The 16,685-nt window shown below is 53.2% G+C and overlaps 1 protein-coding gene across 1 annotated transcript; it reads left to right on the top strand.

Annotated features, from left to right (window-relative positions):
• The first annotated feature begins 6,617 nt into the window (after positions 1-6,617).
• MMP9 (matrix metallopeptidase 9) lies at positions 6,618-14,213 on the top strand. Its single transcript, XM_029220909.1, has 13 exons — positions 6,618-6,760; positions 7,267-7,499; positions 7,863-8,011; positions 8,308-8,436; positions 8,525-8,698; positions 8,903-9,076; positions 9,846-10,022; positions 10,144-10,299; positions 11,350-11,635; positions 11,756-11,895; positions 12,243-12,393; positions 12,485-12,588; positions 13,910-14,213. Exons 1-13 carry the CDS (start codon positions 6,623-6,625, stop codon positions 14,026-14,028), a joined length of 2,130 nt encoding a protein of 709 aa, XP_029076742.1. The 5' UTR covers positions 6,618-6,622; the 3' UTR covers positions 14,029-14,213.
• The last annotated feature ends 2,472 nt before the right edge of the window (positions 14,214-16,685 follow it).

Below are 16,685 nucleotides of genomic sequence, written 5' to 3'. Positions count from 1 at the left end.
GCATCAGTAGTTAAAATATTGAAACAGTTCCCTACCCATTGGTAACAGATGCTGCTTCGAAACCTTTAAGTGCCCCAGAACCCTAGTCCCTTCCTCCAGACCCCTAGGACTGCAGATCCAGGAATGAAAGGGTTAATAATGGTCTCATACACCCCCCCCCCACTCCCCAAGGGGCCTCCTGGAGTTCTTTGGATAGGATCACTTCTGACTGGCAGAGAGGGGGGGCCTAGTTGTTAAATATTTGAACATCGATCCTTGTTATAATACTGGGGTTAGGATTATATTATCAGCTTTACAGTCAAAAGGCCTAGATTCCCACTTAATTTTGGTACTAGCTGTGTGACCTTGGGCAAGTGGCTTCACCTCTCTGAGCTTCAGTTTCCTCATCTGTAAATGGGGTCAAAAACTGTCTCTCTAAAGCAGAGGTCTCAAACTTGAAGCCACGGAATCACTTGGCAGACTTGTTAAAACAGAGGTTGCAAAAAAAAAAACAACAAAAAAAAACCAAAACAGAGGTAGCTGGATCCCACCCAGAGGTGCTGATTCAATCGTTCTGGGCCAGGGGGGTGGGCAGGTGAGGGTCTGCATTTCTAACCAGTTCCCAGGTGCTTGCTGCTGCTGGTCCTGGGACCACACTCGGAGAACCGCAGAACTAGAAGATGCATGAGAAAGTGTGCCCGGCCAAGAGCAGGGGTGCAACTCGGGTGTGTAAAAGGGGCAAAGAAGCTGCCAGTTGCCCTGTGTGCTGTGTGGATTCTTCTCTCCTGCTCTGTTCCCCAGGGTTCTTTCTCCATGTATCTGGGGTGACCACTCCAAGTGACCACTGAATGTTTAACCTGGGATTTCCTGAGGGCTAGGGCCTCCCCCCGTCCCCCACCCCCATTGTGAACAGCGCCAGATTTAGACCTTTAGAGGCTGCAAGCGCTGAGAATATGACTCCCCTCCCCTTATGTCACCTAAAGTAAAACGACACTAAACCCAAAAATGACTATATAAGGAAGTTCACCAAAGATCTGACTTTTCCCATGCTGGCTACTTTAAGGATATTTTTTTTCAAATATCAAAAACAATCTTTGTGGCAGGAAGGGATGAATAAGTGGAGCACAGAGGATTTTCAGGGCAGTGAAGCTAGTCGGTATGACAGCATAATGATGGACGCACGGCATTACACATTTGACCAAACCCATGGAATAGGTACCACCACGAGTGAGTCGGAAACTATGGACTTTGAGTGATGGCGATAGGTCAGTGAAGTTTCATCGATTGTAACAAAGGTACCACTCTGGTGGGGATGTTGATAATGGGGGAGGCTATGCACAGGTCGGGGTAGGGGTAGATGGGAAATCTCTGTGCTTCCCCTTCAGTTTTCCAGTGAACTTCATACTGCTGTAAAAAAAATAAAGCCTTAATTAAAAAAATACAAACATACAAATTTTACATGTGTATTTGGGGGCTACACCTGCTTTGCTGGGACCCCAAGCATAGCCTTACCTGTCAGTGGGCAATCCGATGTCAGAGGGACTGGTCCCAGGTGCATCCTCTTGCCCTCTCAATTCGCACACCTCTCCCTCCAGAGCATCATTGCCTCTTTCCTTAAAGGAAACTCCGCTTGACTGTTCCTCTGCCTCTTCTAGCTACCTTGATCGTTCCTTTTTTCTCTTTTATTCACCCCCCTCCATTTTTTTTTCCTATGGAGCCCCGTCAAATACCCCACACCTGTTCTCTCTATTGGTTCCTAGGCTTTAACCCCCTCTAGCCTGACTTCTGGGCATCCTCCACCCCAGAGGCTGCTTCCCCCATCGACTTCCTTCTTGCCAGATCCAGTGACCTGATCTTAGCATGAGATGTGGTGTCAGAAGGCCTAGGCAGGAGATCTGTCACTCATCAGCTGTGTGACAGTGAGCAACCTGAAGCACTTCTCCGGGCCTCGGGTCCGTCACCTTGAAAATGGCTTCCAATCTCTGCCTCCCATGAATGCCAAGGGATTCTGAAAGCTCAAATTCAAATAGGATGTTAAGAAGATCCGCCATTAGGTACAAATCAGAGGTGATGAGGGACATGACAGCGCTGGATAAGCTGTCAAGTGCCCCCCACCACCCCCTGACCCCGGCACTGACTATTAGAATGATCACTGACTGAGGTGGCTGGGGGCACAGGCACAATCCCAGGCCTCCTCCTTGCTAACTGTGGGCAACTCCCTGAGCCTCACAGATTCCTCACCCGTAAAATGGGCTCATGAATCCTAATTTGTAAAGTTAAATGAGATCATGAGTTCTACTTTGTACGGGTGAAAGCACTAGAGTAAGAGAGTCATAATCGCTAACATCTGCCCCATCCCCACCCCCGCACCTACTGTGTGCTAAAAACTTGCAGTGTCTAATCTCATTGAATCCCTCCACAGCACTATGAAGTAAGGACTGTTCCCTTTCCCATTTTACAGATGAGGAAATGGAGGCAGAGAGAGGGAAGGTAACTTGCTTAAGGTCACACAGCCAGAAGGAGTAGGAGCTGGAACTTGAACCCAGGAGGCCTGATTCCAAAGTCTATAATTCTATGACTTCCTATAGAAGGAGCTCAACACAGATAGTGGCGGGCATGATGGTATTATTATTATTAGGGCCTCTGCGAGTCAGCATGGGAATTGCCAGCACCCTGGGGCTAGGATGGTAGGTGTGTTTGTGGGTGGTGGGGGAGGGAGCTTGATGATACTCTCCCCTCGGGCAGTGTCTTGCAACGCACACGCTGCCATCCTGCTTTGTCCCAGACACCAGTGTCTTCCTCACATCCTGCCGGAGCCTCTCAGGCCTGGCTGCACCTCCCCTCTTGGGCAAGTTTGGGAGAAACAGGCTGGACTTCCCCCAGTGTAGAGAGGGGGAGAGAATCCTCATCCCGTGAGGCTGACCTCTGTCTGGGGGCCTGGAGTTACTAATAGCAGCCTGCAGAGCTGTGTCATCCAGCTGGTGACTCAGGGCTCCAGGATCAGCCCCCTCCCCATCCTGATGGGGCCTCCACCTGGATGAGGGGCTTAGAGTCCAAGTTCTGACTCTAGACAGGGTGAGGGGGTGCGCACCTGGGGGTATACCCTGCTCTCCCAGTGCCTTGGCTAAACTCTCTTGTGGTGTTGGAAGGAGGGGCTGGGGGAAGTGGGGAAGGGATGTGGTGACAGAACCACTTCCTGCCATTGCTGTGTTGAAAGCCAAGCTCCCCCAAGTTCCCCTTCATGGGGGGTTGGGGAGCCCAGAGGTAAAGGAGGAAGTTGGGAGGTGGTGAGGAAAGGAGGGTTGGATTGATTCCAGGAATCAAGCTCTGGGGTTCCTGGCGGGATGCCCTCTCCCTGCTCCCCAGTTGGTAAAAACAGCCAGCTAGCCCAGAGGCAATCACAATTAGGGTTTGGACTCCAACCCCAGCAAGCACTTATTACCATGCGCCAGGCACTCTATATCTGTGAACTCATTTGATTCTCACAGCCCCATGAGGTAAGCACTATTATTGCCCCATTTTACAGATGGGAAAACTGGGGCACTGACAGGTTATGTCAATGACTCAGATCACACAGTAAGTCGGTGCCAGGTTGGAGACTTGAACTTCTCAGCTGATTTCCAGAGCACAGGCTCTTAGCTACCACTCCTTTCTGCCCCCCTCACTCTGTCTCTGGCTTGCTCTGTGACCTAAGAGAGGTAAATTCTCCACTCTGGGCCTCAGTTTCCTCATCTACATGGTGGCGGTACTTGGAGTAGATAAGTTCACCTCCTTCCTGTGATGTTTGTCTCTCCATTACTAATTACTTATTCAATTTCTCCCCTACTGGACTTTCAGCTCCATGAGCTTGGGGACAAAGCCCATTTTGACCACTACTATATTCCCATTTCGTAGCACAATGCCTGGCCCATAAAAACGCAACAAATATTTCTTGAGTAAATGGTCTTTAAGGATTTGAGGATTATTATCAATGGCTTGAGTATATGATAAAAGTTTTGGACCCTTTACATAGAAAAATCAACATAGATCAGTGGTTCTCAGCTGCGGGTGATATTGACCCTTCCACCCACCCAGGGGACATTTGGTAATGTTTGGCAACATTTCTGGTTGACATAACTGGCAGGGGGAGGTGCTACCGGTGTGGGGTAGAGGCTGGGGATTCTACCCAACATCCCACAATGACAGGATAGCAAAAAAAAGAGAACTATCTGGCCCCAAACATCAATACTGTTAAATTTGAGAGATGTGACATATGTACAAAGATATGGCATTTTGTACAATTGATGGCAAATTGGGGGTGGTTCATGGATTCTCCTAGAGCCCATGTCTGCTACCAGATGAAGATCCCCTCGACTGGAGGGTCTCTTTGTTTCCATCTCTAAAATCATATTGCTCTATGATCCCATACTCTCAAGTCTGGAATACAGTTCCCGAGTCCCCTGTCCTAACCTCTGATTCCCCAAAGACCTGAGCCTCCTCTCTGATCTGAAGTTGGTGGAGAGGATTAGTGGAGAAGGGTCCCAGTTTTAAGTCTCGCCCCCGCCCCCAGTCATCTCATTTCCTGTAAACGGTACTAAAGGTGAAAAGCTTCAGAACCAGATAGCCCTAGGCTTGAGTCCTGATTCTGTTGTATTAACTCACTGTGTGATCATAGCCAAGCTCCTTAACCACTCTGAATTTCCGTTTCCTCTTCTAAAAATGGGAGGGGTACTTAAACCTACCTCACAGAGTGGTGGGGATGAAATGAGATGCTTATAGGGAACTTAACACAGTACTTAACACAGTAAATCTCAAAGAATGCATTATTATTATGGTTCAGAGGTGAACTGACTTGCCCAGGGTCACACAGCCAGGAGATGGCAGAGCTGGGACTGAAAACCAGAACTATGCGACTCCAAGACAGATGCTCGTTAATTCGTGAACTCTAGGGCTTCAATTTTCCCATAAAGGAAGTTAACTGCCTCCATCTCATAGACTGATTTATTAGATAAGCATATAAAATGCCTGGCACATAGTAAGCCCTTTAAATACAGCTTGTCAAATTGTTGCTGTAGTCCTTCCCAAATAATGCTTTGAAGAAGGCAAATATAGATCCTGCCTCACACTGGCTGGTTGGAAAGAAGGGAGGGAAGGAAGATGCTTGTTATTGGCATAAGGGGTGATAATTGGGGCTGGAGCTTGTGCTGGGTTGAGCAGTTCTGGAGAAGTGAAAGGGCTCCTGGAGATCATCCGCACCCTGCTCCTGTGATTTTGCAGCTGAAGCGTCCGAAGCCCAGAGAGGGGAAGGCATTTACTCTAGTTCACACAGCAGATTGGAGTCCAAGACCCCGTCTCCTGATTCCAGGTCAGAATCATGGTCTTGGCTCAGATAATTAAAAGCAATCACAGCCATCTCTTGAACACTTGCAACCTACACTGTCCTAAGTATTTTATGTGTTTGATCTCATTTTATCCTCACATCAATTTAGGGACAAAGGGCCCTTTAAAATTTATTGTTTATTTATTTACTTTTTGGAGTTCACGTACATTTATTCAATTGACACCAGTGGGGAGTGGGGGGAGACAGGTTTTTCTTTTCTTCCACACAAAGCGGAAGACGATTTCACACAGTCTCCCCAAGCGGGCAAGTCTAAATCAACGCACACCCAGTGGATAGAGAGTGCAGACAGCAGCCGGCTGTCCAGATATTTGCACGTAATTACAGGACCCCTGCCGTAGGATGCACCCTGGTCCACCACAGCCCCACCTCCAGACCCTCCTCTCCCACCCCGACCTCATTGCCTTTAGCTACAGTAAATATCCCAGGGCCTGGGACATAGCAGGCCACTTAGGGGGCTGCTGGCCCTGGATGGCTGGACCCAGCCGGCCACGGGAAAGGGGTAAAGGTCAGAAGGGTTTTTTTACAGCTGAGGAAACAAACTCACTGTGGTGAAGACATTTGCCCAAGGCACTGAAGGAATGAAGCCATGTCTGCTGGCTTCCAGATGCCGCAAACTCCCCCTTTTACTATCCTGAACTATCCAGCCTGTTGAAGACAGGGGGTTGTCCCCGTGGAATCCCCCGATTCCTGTCATCAGAGCCCATGCCTTCTGCTCTCAGATGGAGCAGAGGAGGAAGCTGAATCAAGGAAGGCTTCCAGGAAGGAGAAGAGGACAGAGCCTGGGAGTGTAGGGAGGGGCCCACGAGGGGGTCTGACCAGGAAGGGGGATCATTAGGTTCAGAAAGAAGCCTCAGGGAATTTTCCGTGCTTTTCTCTCAGGCTGACCACTTGGGGCCTTCAGATGGAGGGCTCAGGGAGTGCTCGAGCCGTGCCTCCCTCCCTCGCTCTCATATAGTTCTCACAAGCTCTGCAGTTTGCAAAACCCAGTCCTTCCCCTATGGGTCTGTGGTTTCCTGTGGGTCTGGGGTCCTGCCTGACTCGGCAATGGGGACCGTGGGAAGGAGGGAGAGGGGGAGGTGGTGTGAGCCCTTTCTTTGCCTTCTCATGTTGGGACTGCCCAACCCCCGCCCCCCCCCCCACCCCATTCCCTGAGTCAGCTCTCGCCCTGGCCTGTTCAAGAGGGGCGGGGTCACTGATTCATTTGACAGCGCCTCTTTAAAGTCCCCACAAGGGCAGCTGCAGCCAGACACTGCTACCCTCACCATGAACCCCTGGCAGCCCTTGGTCCTGGCGCTCCTGGTGCTGGGCTGCTGCTCTGCTGCCCCCAGACCACACCAGCCCACCTTTGTGGTCTTCCCGGGAGAACCACGAAGCAGTCTCACCGACAGGCAGCTGGCAGAGGTAGGCACACACTCCAGCCTAGAGTTGGGAAGGGCTGGCTAGGAATCCCAGGAAGGACATGGGCTCTCAGAGGAGATACTTAGGGGCATGTTGGGGGGTGATGGGCACCTCTGGAGAACAGAGATGTCCAGGCTCGGGCACTGGGATGCTCTGGACAGTGATTGCCAGGAATGGGTTAATGAGGGTTTCTTAGATGGGCAATGGGAAGTGGTGAAGGGGCATTGGAGGGCTCTGGAGTGGGGATGGGCTGGGGATGAACAGGGGTAAACCCTAGGAGGCCCTGAGGTAGGCATGGGCCAGGGGCATCCGGGGGTGGAAAGGAGCTGAGGATGTCTACAGGGAGGGGAGATTCTTGGGTGGGCACAGGCACTGGGATGCAGGGTACCCAGTCCTGGATACAACGCCTTGTTGCTAGTCCCTGAGAGCCTGGAGGGATGGAGTCCTCACCCAGCAGATCAGAGAAAGGAAGTCAGGGCTCTGGGATGTCTCTGCCCCTCCTTCCACAGGAATATCTGTACCGCTATGGCTACACTCATGTGGCAGAGATAAGCAAGGATGATCAGTCCCTGCGTCGGCCTCTGCAGCGTCTCCAGCGGCGCCTGGCCCTGCCGGAGACGGGCGAGCTGGACAGCACCACCCTGAATGCCATGCGTGCCCCACGCTGCGGCGTCCCAGACCTGGGCAGATTCCAGACCTTTGAGGGCGACCTCAAGTGGCACCATCACAACATCACCTACTGGTGCGAGGCTGGGCCCCCCGGGGGCGAGCGGGGCGTAGTGGGGAGAGGCCGCCCGGTGGTGAACACGTCCCGTCTTAGGCCCATCCCTGGGTTTCACTAAACCAGGGATTTAGTGAGCCCAGGGCAAGCGGCTCCACCTCTGAGCCTTCGTTCCCCCATGGGAAACGACCTCGCAGTCTAAGTCCTCCTGTCAGGGCCGTTGTGAGAGTCCAAAGAGAAAAATGCGTCTGAAAGTGCTTTATAGCTGAAAGCGTGGAGCGCACATAGCGCTGTGTATCTGAAGTTGCTGAGACACGGGGTGTCGCTGCTGCTCCGGATCCCGCCTCTCACTTCCGACCTGTAGCCTCCTGCCTTTCCCTGCAGGATCCAAAACTACTCGGAAGACTTGCCGCGCGACGTGATCGACGACGCCTTTGCCCGCGCCTTCGCGCTCTGGAGCGCGGTGACGCCGCTCACCTTCACTCGCGTGTACGGCCGTGAAGCCGACATAGTCATCCAGTTTGGTGTTAGGGGTGAGAACGCGAGAAGGGGAAAGCCAGGAGAATCGGAGAGGGGACAGAGGAGGGAGGACCTCGGAGAGAGTAGAGGGGGCCCTGGACCCGGATTTCTCTTGCCTATGCCCGCAGCCCTGGCTGCCGCTCGCCCTTATGGCGCCCCCTGCTGACCGACACCTCATAGCGCGGGGACGCAAATCTTGGACAGCAGCTCCTAGGGTGGATTTCAGCCCGCACTCAGTCCAGCGCCCTTGGGCAGTGCACAACCTGCACAACCATACGCGGCTAACTCTCTTCTCCACCTGCTTCTTCAGAGCACGGAGATGGGTATCCCTTCGATGGAAAGAACGGGCTCCTGGCACACGCCTTTCCTCCTGGCCCAGGCATTCAGGGAGACGCCCACTTCGACGATGAAGAGTTGTGGTCTCTGGGCAAAGGCGTCGGTGAGATTCCCGAACCGCCCCGGTCCCCATTCCCTTCTCCTCTCACGCGCATCACCAGCCGCCCTGACCCCGTCTCCCTTTCCTGCAGTGGTTCCGACCTACTTCGGAAACGCAAAGGGCGCCACCTGCCACTTCCCCTTCACCTTCGAGGGCCGCTCGTACTCTGCCTGCACCACGGACGGCCGCTCCGACGACATGCTGTGGTGCAGCACCACGGCCGACTACGACACCGACCGCCAGTTCGGGTTCTGCCCCAGCGAGAGTGAGTACCCACCCTCCTCGAGGGTCCAGAACACTGGGGTTTTATCCCAGCCTTGCCGCTAGTGCTGTGTGGCCTGCAAATCACTGTCCTGTTCTCTGGGTCCGTTACCCCGTTGTGAAACGAGGCGAGGAGGGGTGGAGGACACAGGTGGCTTGTGGGTCAATAAACTCGTGGCGCCTTCGGGTAATCGCGTGGGCCTCCCAGGACTCTACACCCAGGACGGCAATGCGGACGGCAAGCCCTGCGCTTTCCCTTTCACCTTCGAGGGCCGCTTCTACTCCGCCTGTACCACCGACGGTCGCTCGGACGGCTATCGCTGGTGCGCCACCACCGCCAGCTATGACCAGGACAAGCTCTATGGCTTCTGCCCGACCCGAGGTACCATCTGCCCCACCTACCTGATTCAGCCTCGCTCCCTAATTCCGCGTTGGTCCCCGAGCGTGGCTCTTCCACCCATCAGTTTGTCCTTCTACTCCTCGTCGGTCCTCAGGACAGCCGTGACTCTGGCCGCCATCACCACGGCTCCTCCCCCTGCCTTCCTATTGCTGCCGCCGCATTCGCGGAGGCCTCGCCTTTTAGCCCTGCTTGCAGCCTCTCCCTGGGCCTCTGATCCTCAGGCCCCGCCCACCAGTCTAGCCTGGTCGCGGCTGTGTGCGGCACCACGCCCCCTAAGCTTTTTTTTTTTTTTTTAAATTATTTTATTTTTGGGTACGTTGGGTCTTTGTTGCTGTGCGCGGGCTTTTCTCTATTTGCGGCGAGCGGTGGCTACTCTTCCTTGTGGTGCGCGGGCTTCTCATTGCGGTGGCTTCTCTTGTTGCAGAGCACCGGCTGTAGGTGCCGGGGGCTTCAGTAGTTGCAGTACGCGGCTCAGTAGTTGTGGCTCGCGGCTCTAGAGCGCAGCCTCCGTAGTTGTGGCGCACGGGCTTAGTTGCTCCGCGGCATGTGGGATCTTCCCACACCGGGGCTCGAACCCGTGTCCCCTGCATTGGCAGGCGGATTCTTAACCACTGTGCAACCAGGGAAGACCCCTACCCCGCCCAAGCTTTTAAAATAGGCCTCCAAGTGTCTCTCGCTTCATGATTGGCCCGCCCCTGGGTCTTTATTGGACCCACCCATTTGGCTCACCGGAGGCCCTGGGTCTCTCCAGCTGACGCGACGGTGACCGAGGGCAACTCGGCGGGGGAGCTGTGCGTCTTCCCCTTCATCTTCCTGGGCAAGGAGTACTCGGCCTGCACCAGAGAGGGCCGCCGTGATGGGCAGCTCTGGTGCGCCACCACCTCCAACTTCGACAGAGACAAGAAGTGGGGCTTCTGCCCGGATCAAGGTGGGCATGGTTCTGAGATTCCCAGGCTGGGACCTCAGCCAGGGCAGTGGTGTCCGGGAGGGATGGCTGGGGCTGGGAGCTCGGCTCAGGGCTCACGTCTCAGGCTCCCTCTTTCGTCCAGGATACAGCCTGTTCCTTGTGGCGGCGCACGAGTTTGGCCACGCGCTGGGCTTAGATCACTCGTCCGTGCCAGAGGCGCTCATGTACCCCATGTACAGCTTCACTGAGAAGCACCCCCTGCATAAGGACGATGTGCAGGGCATCCAGCATCTGTATGGTGAGGGTATGGGGCAGGGATGGAGGGAGGAGAGGGAAAGGCTGGGCTCTGCCAGCTGCGAGTACCCCGAGAATGCAGAGGAGGGGAAAGTTAGGACCCCAACATCTATCTTCTGGAGACCCTGGCCAATGGGTACAATTGTTGCCAGGTCAGTGCTTGGAGATGGTGATAAAGAGCCCAGACTCTAGAGTGAGACAGACATAGGTTCAAAAGCCAGTCCAGCCACTTCCTGGCTAGATGACTTTGGCTATGTTACTTCACCCCTCAACTTCCTCATCTGTAAAGTGGGGCTAACACCTGCCTCATGGGGCTGTTAGGAGGCTTAAGTGAGCTAGAATAATGTCTGGCATATAGTAAGCACCACATAACTGTTTGACATTTTTATTATTATCACCATTTATTATCATTAGTATATTTCCTCATTAAAAAATGGGGATATTAAAGAATCTACTTCATAGGTTTTCTTTTTTTTCCTGAAGATCAAACAAGCTAACGTGAATTTTTTTAAATATAAATTTATTTATTTTTGACTGCGTTGGGTCTTTGTTGCCGTGCGCGGGCTTCTCACTGTGGTGGCTTCTCTTGTGGTGGAGCACCGGCTCTAGGTGCGCGGGCTTCAGTAGTTGTAGCACGCGGGCTCAGTAGTTGTAGCACGTGGGCTCTGTAGTTGTGTCACACGGGCTTAGTTGCTCCACGGCATGTGGGATCTTCCCCGGCCAGGGCTCGAACCCGTGTCCCCTGCACTGGCAGGCGAATTCTTACCACTGCGCCCCCAGGGAAGCCCCTAATGCGAGTTTATAAAGCTCCTAGCACTAAGTTTGGCACTCAGGTCGAGAGCTCAAAAAGCATTTCTCTCCCAGCAGCCTGGGGATGGGGGTGAGTATGTGAAAGGAAACGGCCTGCCCAGGGTTGGGGGAAGGCAGGCTCCAGCATCTAGAGTGGGGAGAGTGAGCGCCAGGGGCCTGGCTGGTAGGCTTTGGGGGAGCAGACAGTCCATGGGCACAGCGCTCCGTGGGAACAGGGGCTGTCTTATGCGGTGTCTCTTTTTAGGTCCTCGCCCCGAACCTGAACCACGGCCTCCAACCACTGCCACAGCTGAACCGCAGCCCACCGCCCCTCCCACGGTCTGCGCCACGGGGCCTCCCACTGCCCCCCACTCAGAACGCCCCACTGCTGGCTCCACGGGCCCCCCTTCAGCTGGCCCCACGGGTCCTCCCACTGCTGGCCCTTCTGCGATCCCTACAAGGTCCCTGGATCCAGCAGACGATGTCTGCAACGTGAACATCTTCGACGCCATCGCGGAGATCGGGAATCGCCTGCATCTCTTCAAGGATGGGTGAGGGGCAGGGGCTGTGAGGTTTCGGGAAGGGGCTTGGAGGCGGGACCGGCCTGTGTCTCCCCGCCCACTGACCTTGTGTTCAAGGTTCAGTGCCAGCCATTCCCTTTTCTCGTCCAGGAGGTACTGGCGACTCTCTGAGAGCGGGGGACGCCCGTTGCAGGGTCCCTTTTTTATCAAGAACACGTGGCCTGCGCTGCCCCGCAAGCTGGACTCCGCTTTTGAGGATCCGCTCACGAAGAAGATTTTCTTCTTCTCTGGTTAGTTTCCTCCTTTCTTCCTTCCCTATCCGCCCCCCGCCCAAAAAAATCCACACACACACACCAACCTAGAAGGACCAAGAGACCGAGGACAATACATAAAACGTCTTGTGTGTATTAGAAAAAGACGCCCCCTTCTGGCGGATGCAATTTAGCAAATTTAGCAGGGGCTGAATTTCAGCCCTCCTCACCGCACCCTTGCACAATCGTACCGAGAGACTCTGCTCCTTGGGCACACAGACCGCGGGCACACCGGGCGCGGAAACGCCTCGCTGCGTTCTCCCTCTTGATATTCAAGGAGAGTATGTGCCCCGCCCCCAGACCGATGTGACCCTTCTCTCCTGCAGGGCGCCAAGTGTGGGTGTACACAGGCTCGTCGGTGCTAGGCCCAAGGCGTCTGGACAAGCTGGGCCTGGGCCCGGAAGTGGCGCAAGTCACCGGGGCCCTCCCGCGCGCCGGGGGTAAGGTGCTGCTGTTCAGCCGGCAGAGCTTCTGGAGGTGAGAGTCCCGGGACCGCCGGCAGGGGGAGCCCAGGCGCCATCCGACTGCCCGCCGGCTCGGCAACTGTCTCCTCGCTACCGTCCTGCAGGTTCGACGTGAAGACACAGAAGGTGGATCCCCGGAGCGCCACCCCAGTGGACCAGATGTTCCCCGGGGTGCCCATGAATACGCACGACATCTTTCAGTACCAAGGTGAGGGATGAGGACGAGGGTCGGGGGAGGATCCCTCCCTGAGACACCTCCCACGGTAGGGTCCCCTGCCTTAGTGATTGGTCAAATTCTGAGAGAGAAAAGGAAAAGCCCGTAGAGATTGAGGCAAATGCCCCAGCACAGGTGAGTTCCCTACGGAGGCAGGGATCTTACCAGATCATTCAGGGACACAGGAGTACAACCAGAACTACGACCCAGATTTCCTGTCTCCCCAGCTGAAAGCCCTTTCCCCTACAAGTAGGCATACTGCCACTGGGGATACAGTGATAAATAAGACGGTTCATAGCTATGTGTCTTTTGGCAAGTCACTGCTACTCACAGAGCCTCAGTTTCCCCATCTGTAAAATGGGAGTGGTAGCTGGAGTTACACTTGCTTTCTCTTTCTCACTGCTCACCTCCAATCAGCTGACAAGTTCTGTTGACTCAGCCGCCACAAGCTCCTCTGCAAACACCCTAGTCCAAGCCATACTGGTTGTCCAATACCTTTAATATATTCTGTGAGAGTTGGGAGGGGCTAGGAGTGGAGGGCAATGGTTTTGTGGGTGACTCTAGACCCATTCCAAGGTCAAAGAAACTAACATGACCTGATCTGACCCCCTCCCCCCTCCTCATCCCCTCCCACTACTCCTGTCACTCCCTTTGCTCTGCTCCACTCACACCAGCCTCTGGCTGTTCTCTGAACACATCAAGGTCATTACCAGCTTAGGGCTTCTGTGCCGGTTGTTCCCTCTGTCTGGAAGGTTTTCTCCCCAGATTGTCACTGGGCTGCCTCCCTCTCATCCTTTAGGTCTCAGCACTGAGGCCACCTCTTTGGAGAGACCTTCTCTGACCCTCATTATCTGTTCACCTGCTCGCTCGCTTTTAATATTTCCTCCATCACTTTCTCCATTGTCAAAACCAATCTCATTTATTTATGCATTTGCTTGTTAATCGTCAGTCTTACCCCACTAGGGTGTAAGCACCAAAAGAACTGAGGTCATGCCTGCATTTTTCCTCTGCTGTATCCCCAGTGCCTCTAACAGTGCTTGGCACGATAAATATTGTTGGATGAATGAATGGGATTTGTTGAATGAATTGTTCTGAGTATCGACTGTGTGCCAGGCTCTGTGTCAGTGCTTTGGACAAGGAGGTCTGTGCCCTCCAGCATCTCTGTGGGGGGCGGGGGGGACACAGGTGTCCTATGAAAACCTTGGAAAGATCTCGAAAGGGCAGGAGGGATGACTGTAAAGATCTGACTCCTGTTTCCGTATGTGTATGTGGGAAGGTTGGAATCACCCCTCTTGGTCCTGCCTTTCCCTTGCAGAGAAAGCATACTTCTGCCAGGATCGCTTCTACTGGCGCGTGAGTTCCCAGAATGAGGTGAATCAGGTGGACAATGTGGGCTACGTGACATTTGACCTCCTGCAGTGCCCCGAGGACTAGGGCCCCCCAGCCGGCTTCAGCACTGCAGTGGGAGTCCCCACAGGGGCCATCGCGACAGGGAACGAGCCAGTCTGCCGGATCCAAACTGGTGGGTCTGTTCTGAAGGACAAGGAGAAGGGGAGGTGGGCTGGGCCCTCTCTTCCCACCTTCTTTTTTCGTTGGAATGTTTTTAATAAACTTGGATTCTTTAACCTTTAGGAGCAGATTAATGTATGTATTGTATGCATGCACGCATGTATGTGTGTAACCAACAGAGGGCTTACTATGCGCCAGGCAATGTTCTAAGCACTTCATAAATATTAACGTTCAATCCTTCCTATTAGGAAGGTATAATGTAATTACTCCTATTTTATAGCTGAGGAAATGGCCAACCTATTATTCATTCATCAAACATTTATTGAGCCCTTACATGGAGCCAGGCCCTATGCCGGGCACTGGGGATAGAGAAATGAGTTAGACTATGTTTCTATCCTCAACGACCTCTCAGTGGTCCTCAAATTTTCAGGTGCCTGAGAGAGCCCTTGCAACTTGCTTAAAATGCAGGCTCCGGGCTCCAACCCCAGAGAGTCCAGCTTAGTTACAAGGGTGATCATTCTGTGCCTGGTAGGGGTGGGGTCACACTTGGAGAGTGTGCAGCGTGTGACCCTTTTTCTAGAATAATGGCACACGCGCGCGCGTGTGTGTGTTTGTGTGTGTGATTCTGCGTGTTGTGGTTGAAGTCAGGAAACATTTCCCAGCCAAGATGACATGTGAACTTGAACTGCATCCGGAAGGGTGAGCAAGAGTTTCTTCTTGTGCAAGGAAGACTGTCTTCTTCGAGGATAATTTACCAAGAACGATTAAACCTAAAAATGTTCCTACTCTCTAACCCTCGCCCATGTGTGCACAAAACAACACCTAGAAGGATGTGAATTGCAGCATTGTTCATAGAATGAGAAACTGGTAACAACCTAAGTGCGCAGAAGCAAGGCAGTGGATAAATAAAATATGGATTATATACATGATGATAGGAACTACCCCTAGCACAGCACTGACTATGTGCCGGGCACTGTTGCACGTGCTTTATGTGAGTTAACACAGCCAGTCCTTAAAACAACCCTATGAGACAGGTACTACTCTTACCTTAGAGGTACTATTACTATTGCTATCACTCCCTCCCCCTGCTTTATAAATGGGGTAACTGTGGCACAGAATTACACAGCTGACCTGCAGTCTCCTAGCTGGTGATAATTCCCTTGGGATTGGAATGTGAGCTCTTGGGGTAAATGCTGGGAGGACAGAAAAGGCAAGGGGGCGTTTGGGGGAACTAGAAATGGCTCAGAACTCTAGTATGTGGTTTGAGCAGAGAGGATTCTGGAATGGTTGAGATAGGAATGGTGGTGTGGGCTAGATGAGAGAAGGTCGAAGTGGCAGGCTGAGGAGGATGGATTTGACCCTCCAGGATGGCAGAGGGACTTGACTGAAGGGTCGGGCCAGGTGAGTGGAGGTGATGGGCTTGGTCAGCTTTGATCATCTCCCACACCCGGGACCCCGGGTGGGAGTGTAAGGAGAGGTTCAGGGAACTTCTTCCTAAGCTTCCTGTGGGTGGGGCCCCTCTCTCTTAACTCACCTGTTTTTCACTCAGGAATGACCCACACCCACTGGCATACAAATGTTCTTTAATATGGCTTGTTTAAAATCCCTCTAGACCCCTGTCTCTCAGTTCTGTTCCATTTCTCTACTGCCCACCCCCATCCACAGGAAAACATCCCCAAAGTACGGTTTCTACTCACTGTCTCCTATTCTCTTCTCAGTCATCTGCAACCTGACACCCACTGCACTCCTCCACTGAAATGACTCTCTTCAAAGCCACCTGTGATCTTCCCGTAGCCCGATACAGTGGGTACTTCTCTGGGCTCGTTCCATACCATCTCTCGGCTTTTTTGACCCAGTGGATAATGCCCTTCTTCCTGAAATGTTTCTTCACTTGTTCTCTGGGTCACCCCTTCCTCCTGGTTCTTCTCCCGTCTCGCTAGGATCTCCCTCTTGCCAACCTTTAAATGATGGTGTGCCCTTGTGCTCTATCCTTGGACGTCTTCGCTGTGTACATGCATTCCCTGTGATCTCGTCTAGCCCTGCAGCTTTACACAGCATCTCTCTGCTAAGGACGCCGAAATTTATATCCCCAGGCTTATACTCTCCCCTGAGCTCCAGAATCAGATGTTCGACTGCCACCTCCGCATGATCCTTAGGTGCCGAAGAGATATCTCAATATACCGGCTCCACCTGAGCTCTCGGGCGCCACCTTCCAAGCATACTCCTCCATCGGTTGTCACCACCTTAATAAAAGACAACGTCATCTGCCCTCAATCGAGCTTAGAACCTGATCAGTCTTAAAATCTAGGGATCTGTTAAACTCCTTATTCTGGCACAGGGTATCTCAACCTCGGCACTATTGACAATTTGGATCAAATTACTCTTAGTTGTGGGGGACCGTCCATACATTGTAGGGTGTTTGATGTCTTCCTCCAGGAGGTAGTGGGATCCATGGACAGATGCTAGACCCATTCAGGGTCAGTCTCCCTCCCTCTATCACGGGCCCTAACATGGGGACAGGGTGCAGGGAGGTGATGGTGAATCTGTGGCTCCTGGCTGGCAGTCTTGGTGTAGGACTAGAT

This window comes from Monodon monoceros, unplaced genomic scaffold, assembly GCF_005190385.1.
Source record: "Monodon monoceros isolate NGI ecotype Baffin Bay Population unplaced genomic scaffold, NGI_Narwhal_1 Super_Scaffold_13, whole genome shotgun sequence".
Lineage (NCBI taxonomy): Eukaryota > Metazoa > Chordata > Mammalia > Artiodactyla > Monodontidae > Monodon > Monodon monoceros.
Note: the sequence above shows the minus strand (reverse complement) of the source record. Positions and strands in the feature narration are given on the sequence as shown.

Excerpts from the sequence above, each read along its gene's own strand:
- MMP9 (XM_029220909.1), top strand. The coding sequence starts at position 6,623 with ATGAACCCCTGGCAGCCCTTGGTCCTGGCGCTCCTGGTGCTGGGCTGC. Across the intron at positions 10,023-10,143 it reads GGGCTTCTGCCCGGATCAAG|GATACAGCCTGTTCCTTGTG; the intron begins GTGGGCATGGTT and ends TCTTTCGTCCAG. Across the intron at positions 11,636-11,755 it reads CTGCATCTCTTCAAGGATGG|GAGGTACTGGCGACTCTCTG; the intron begins GTGAGGGGCAGG and ends TTTCTCGTCCAG.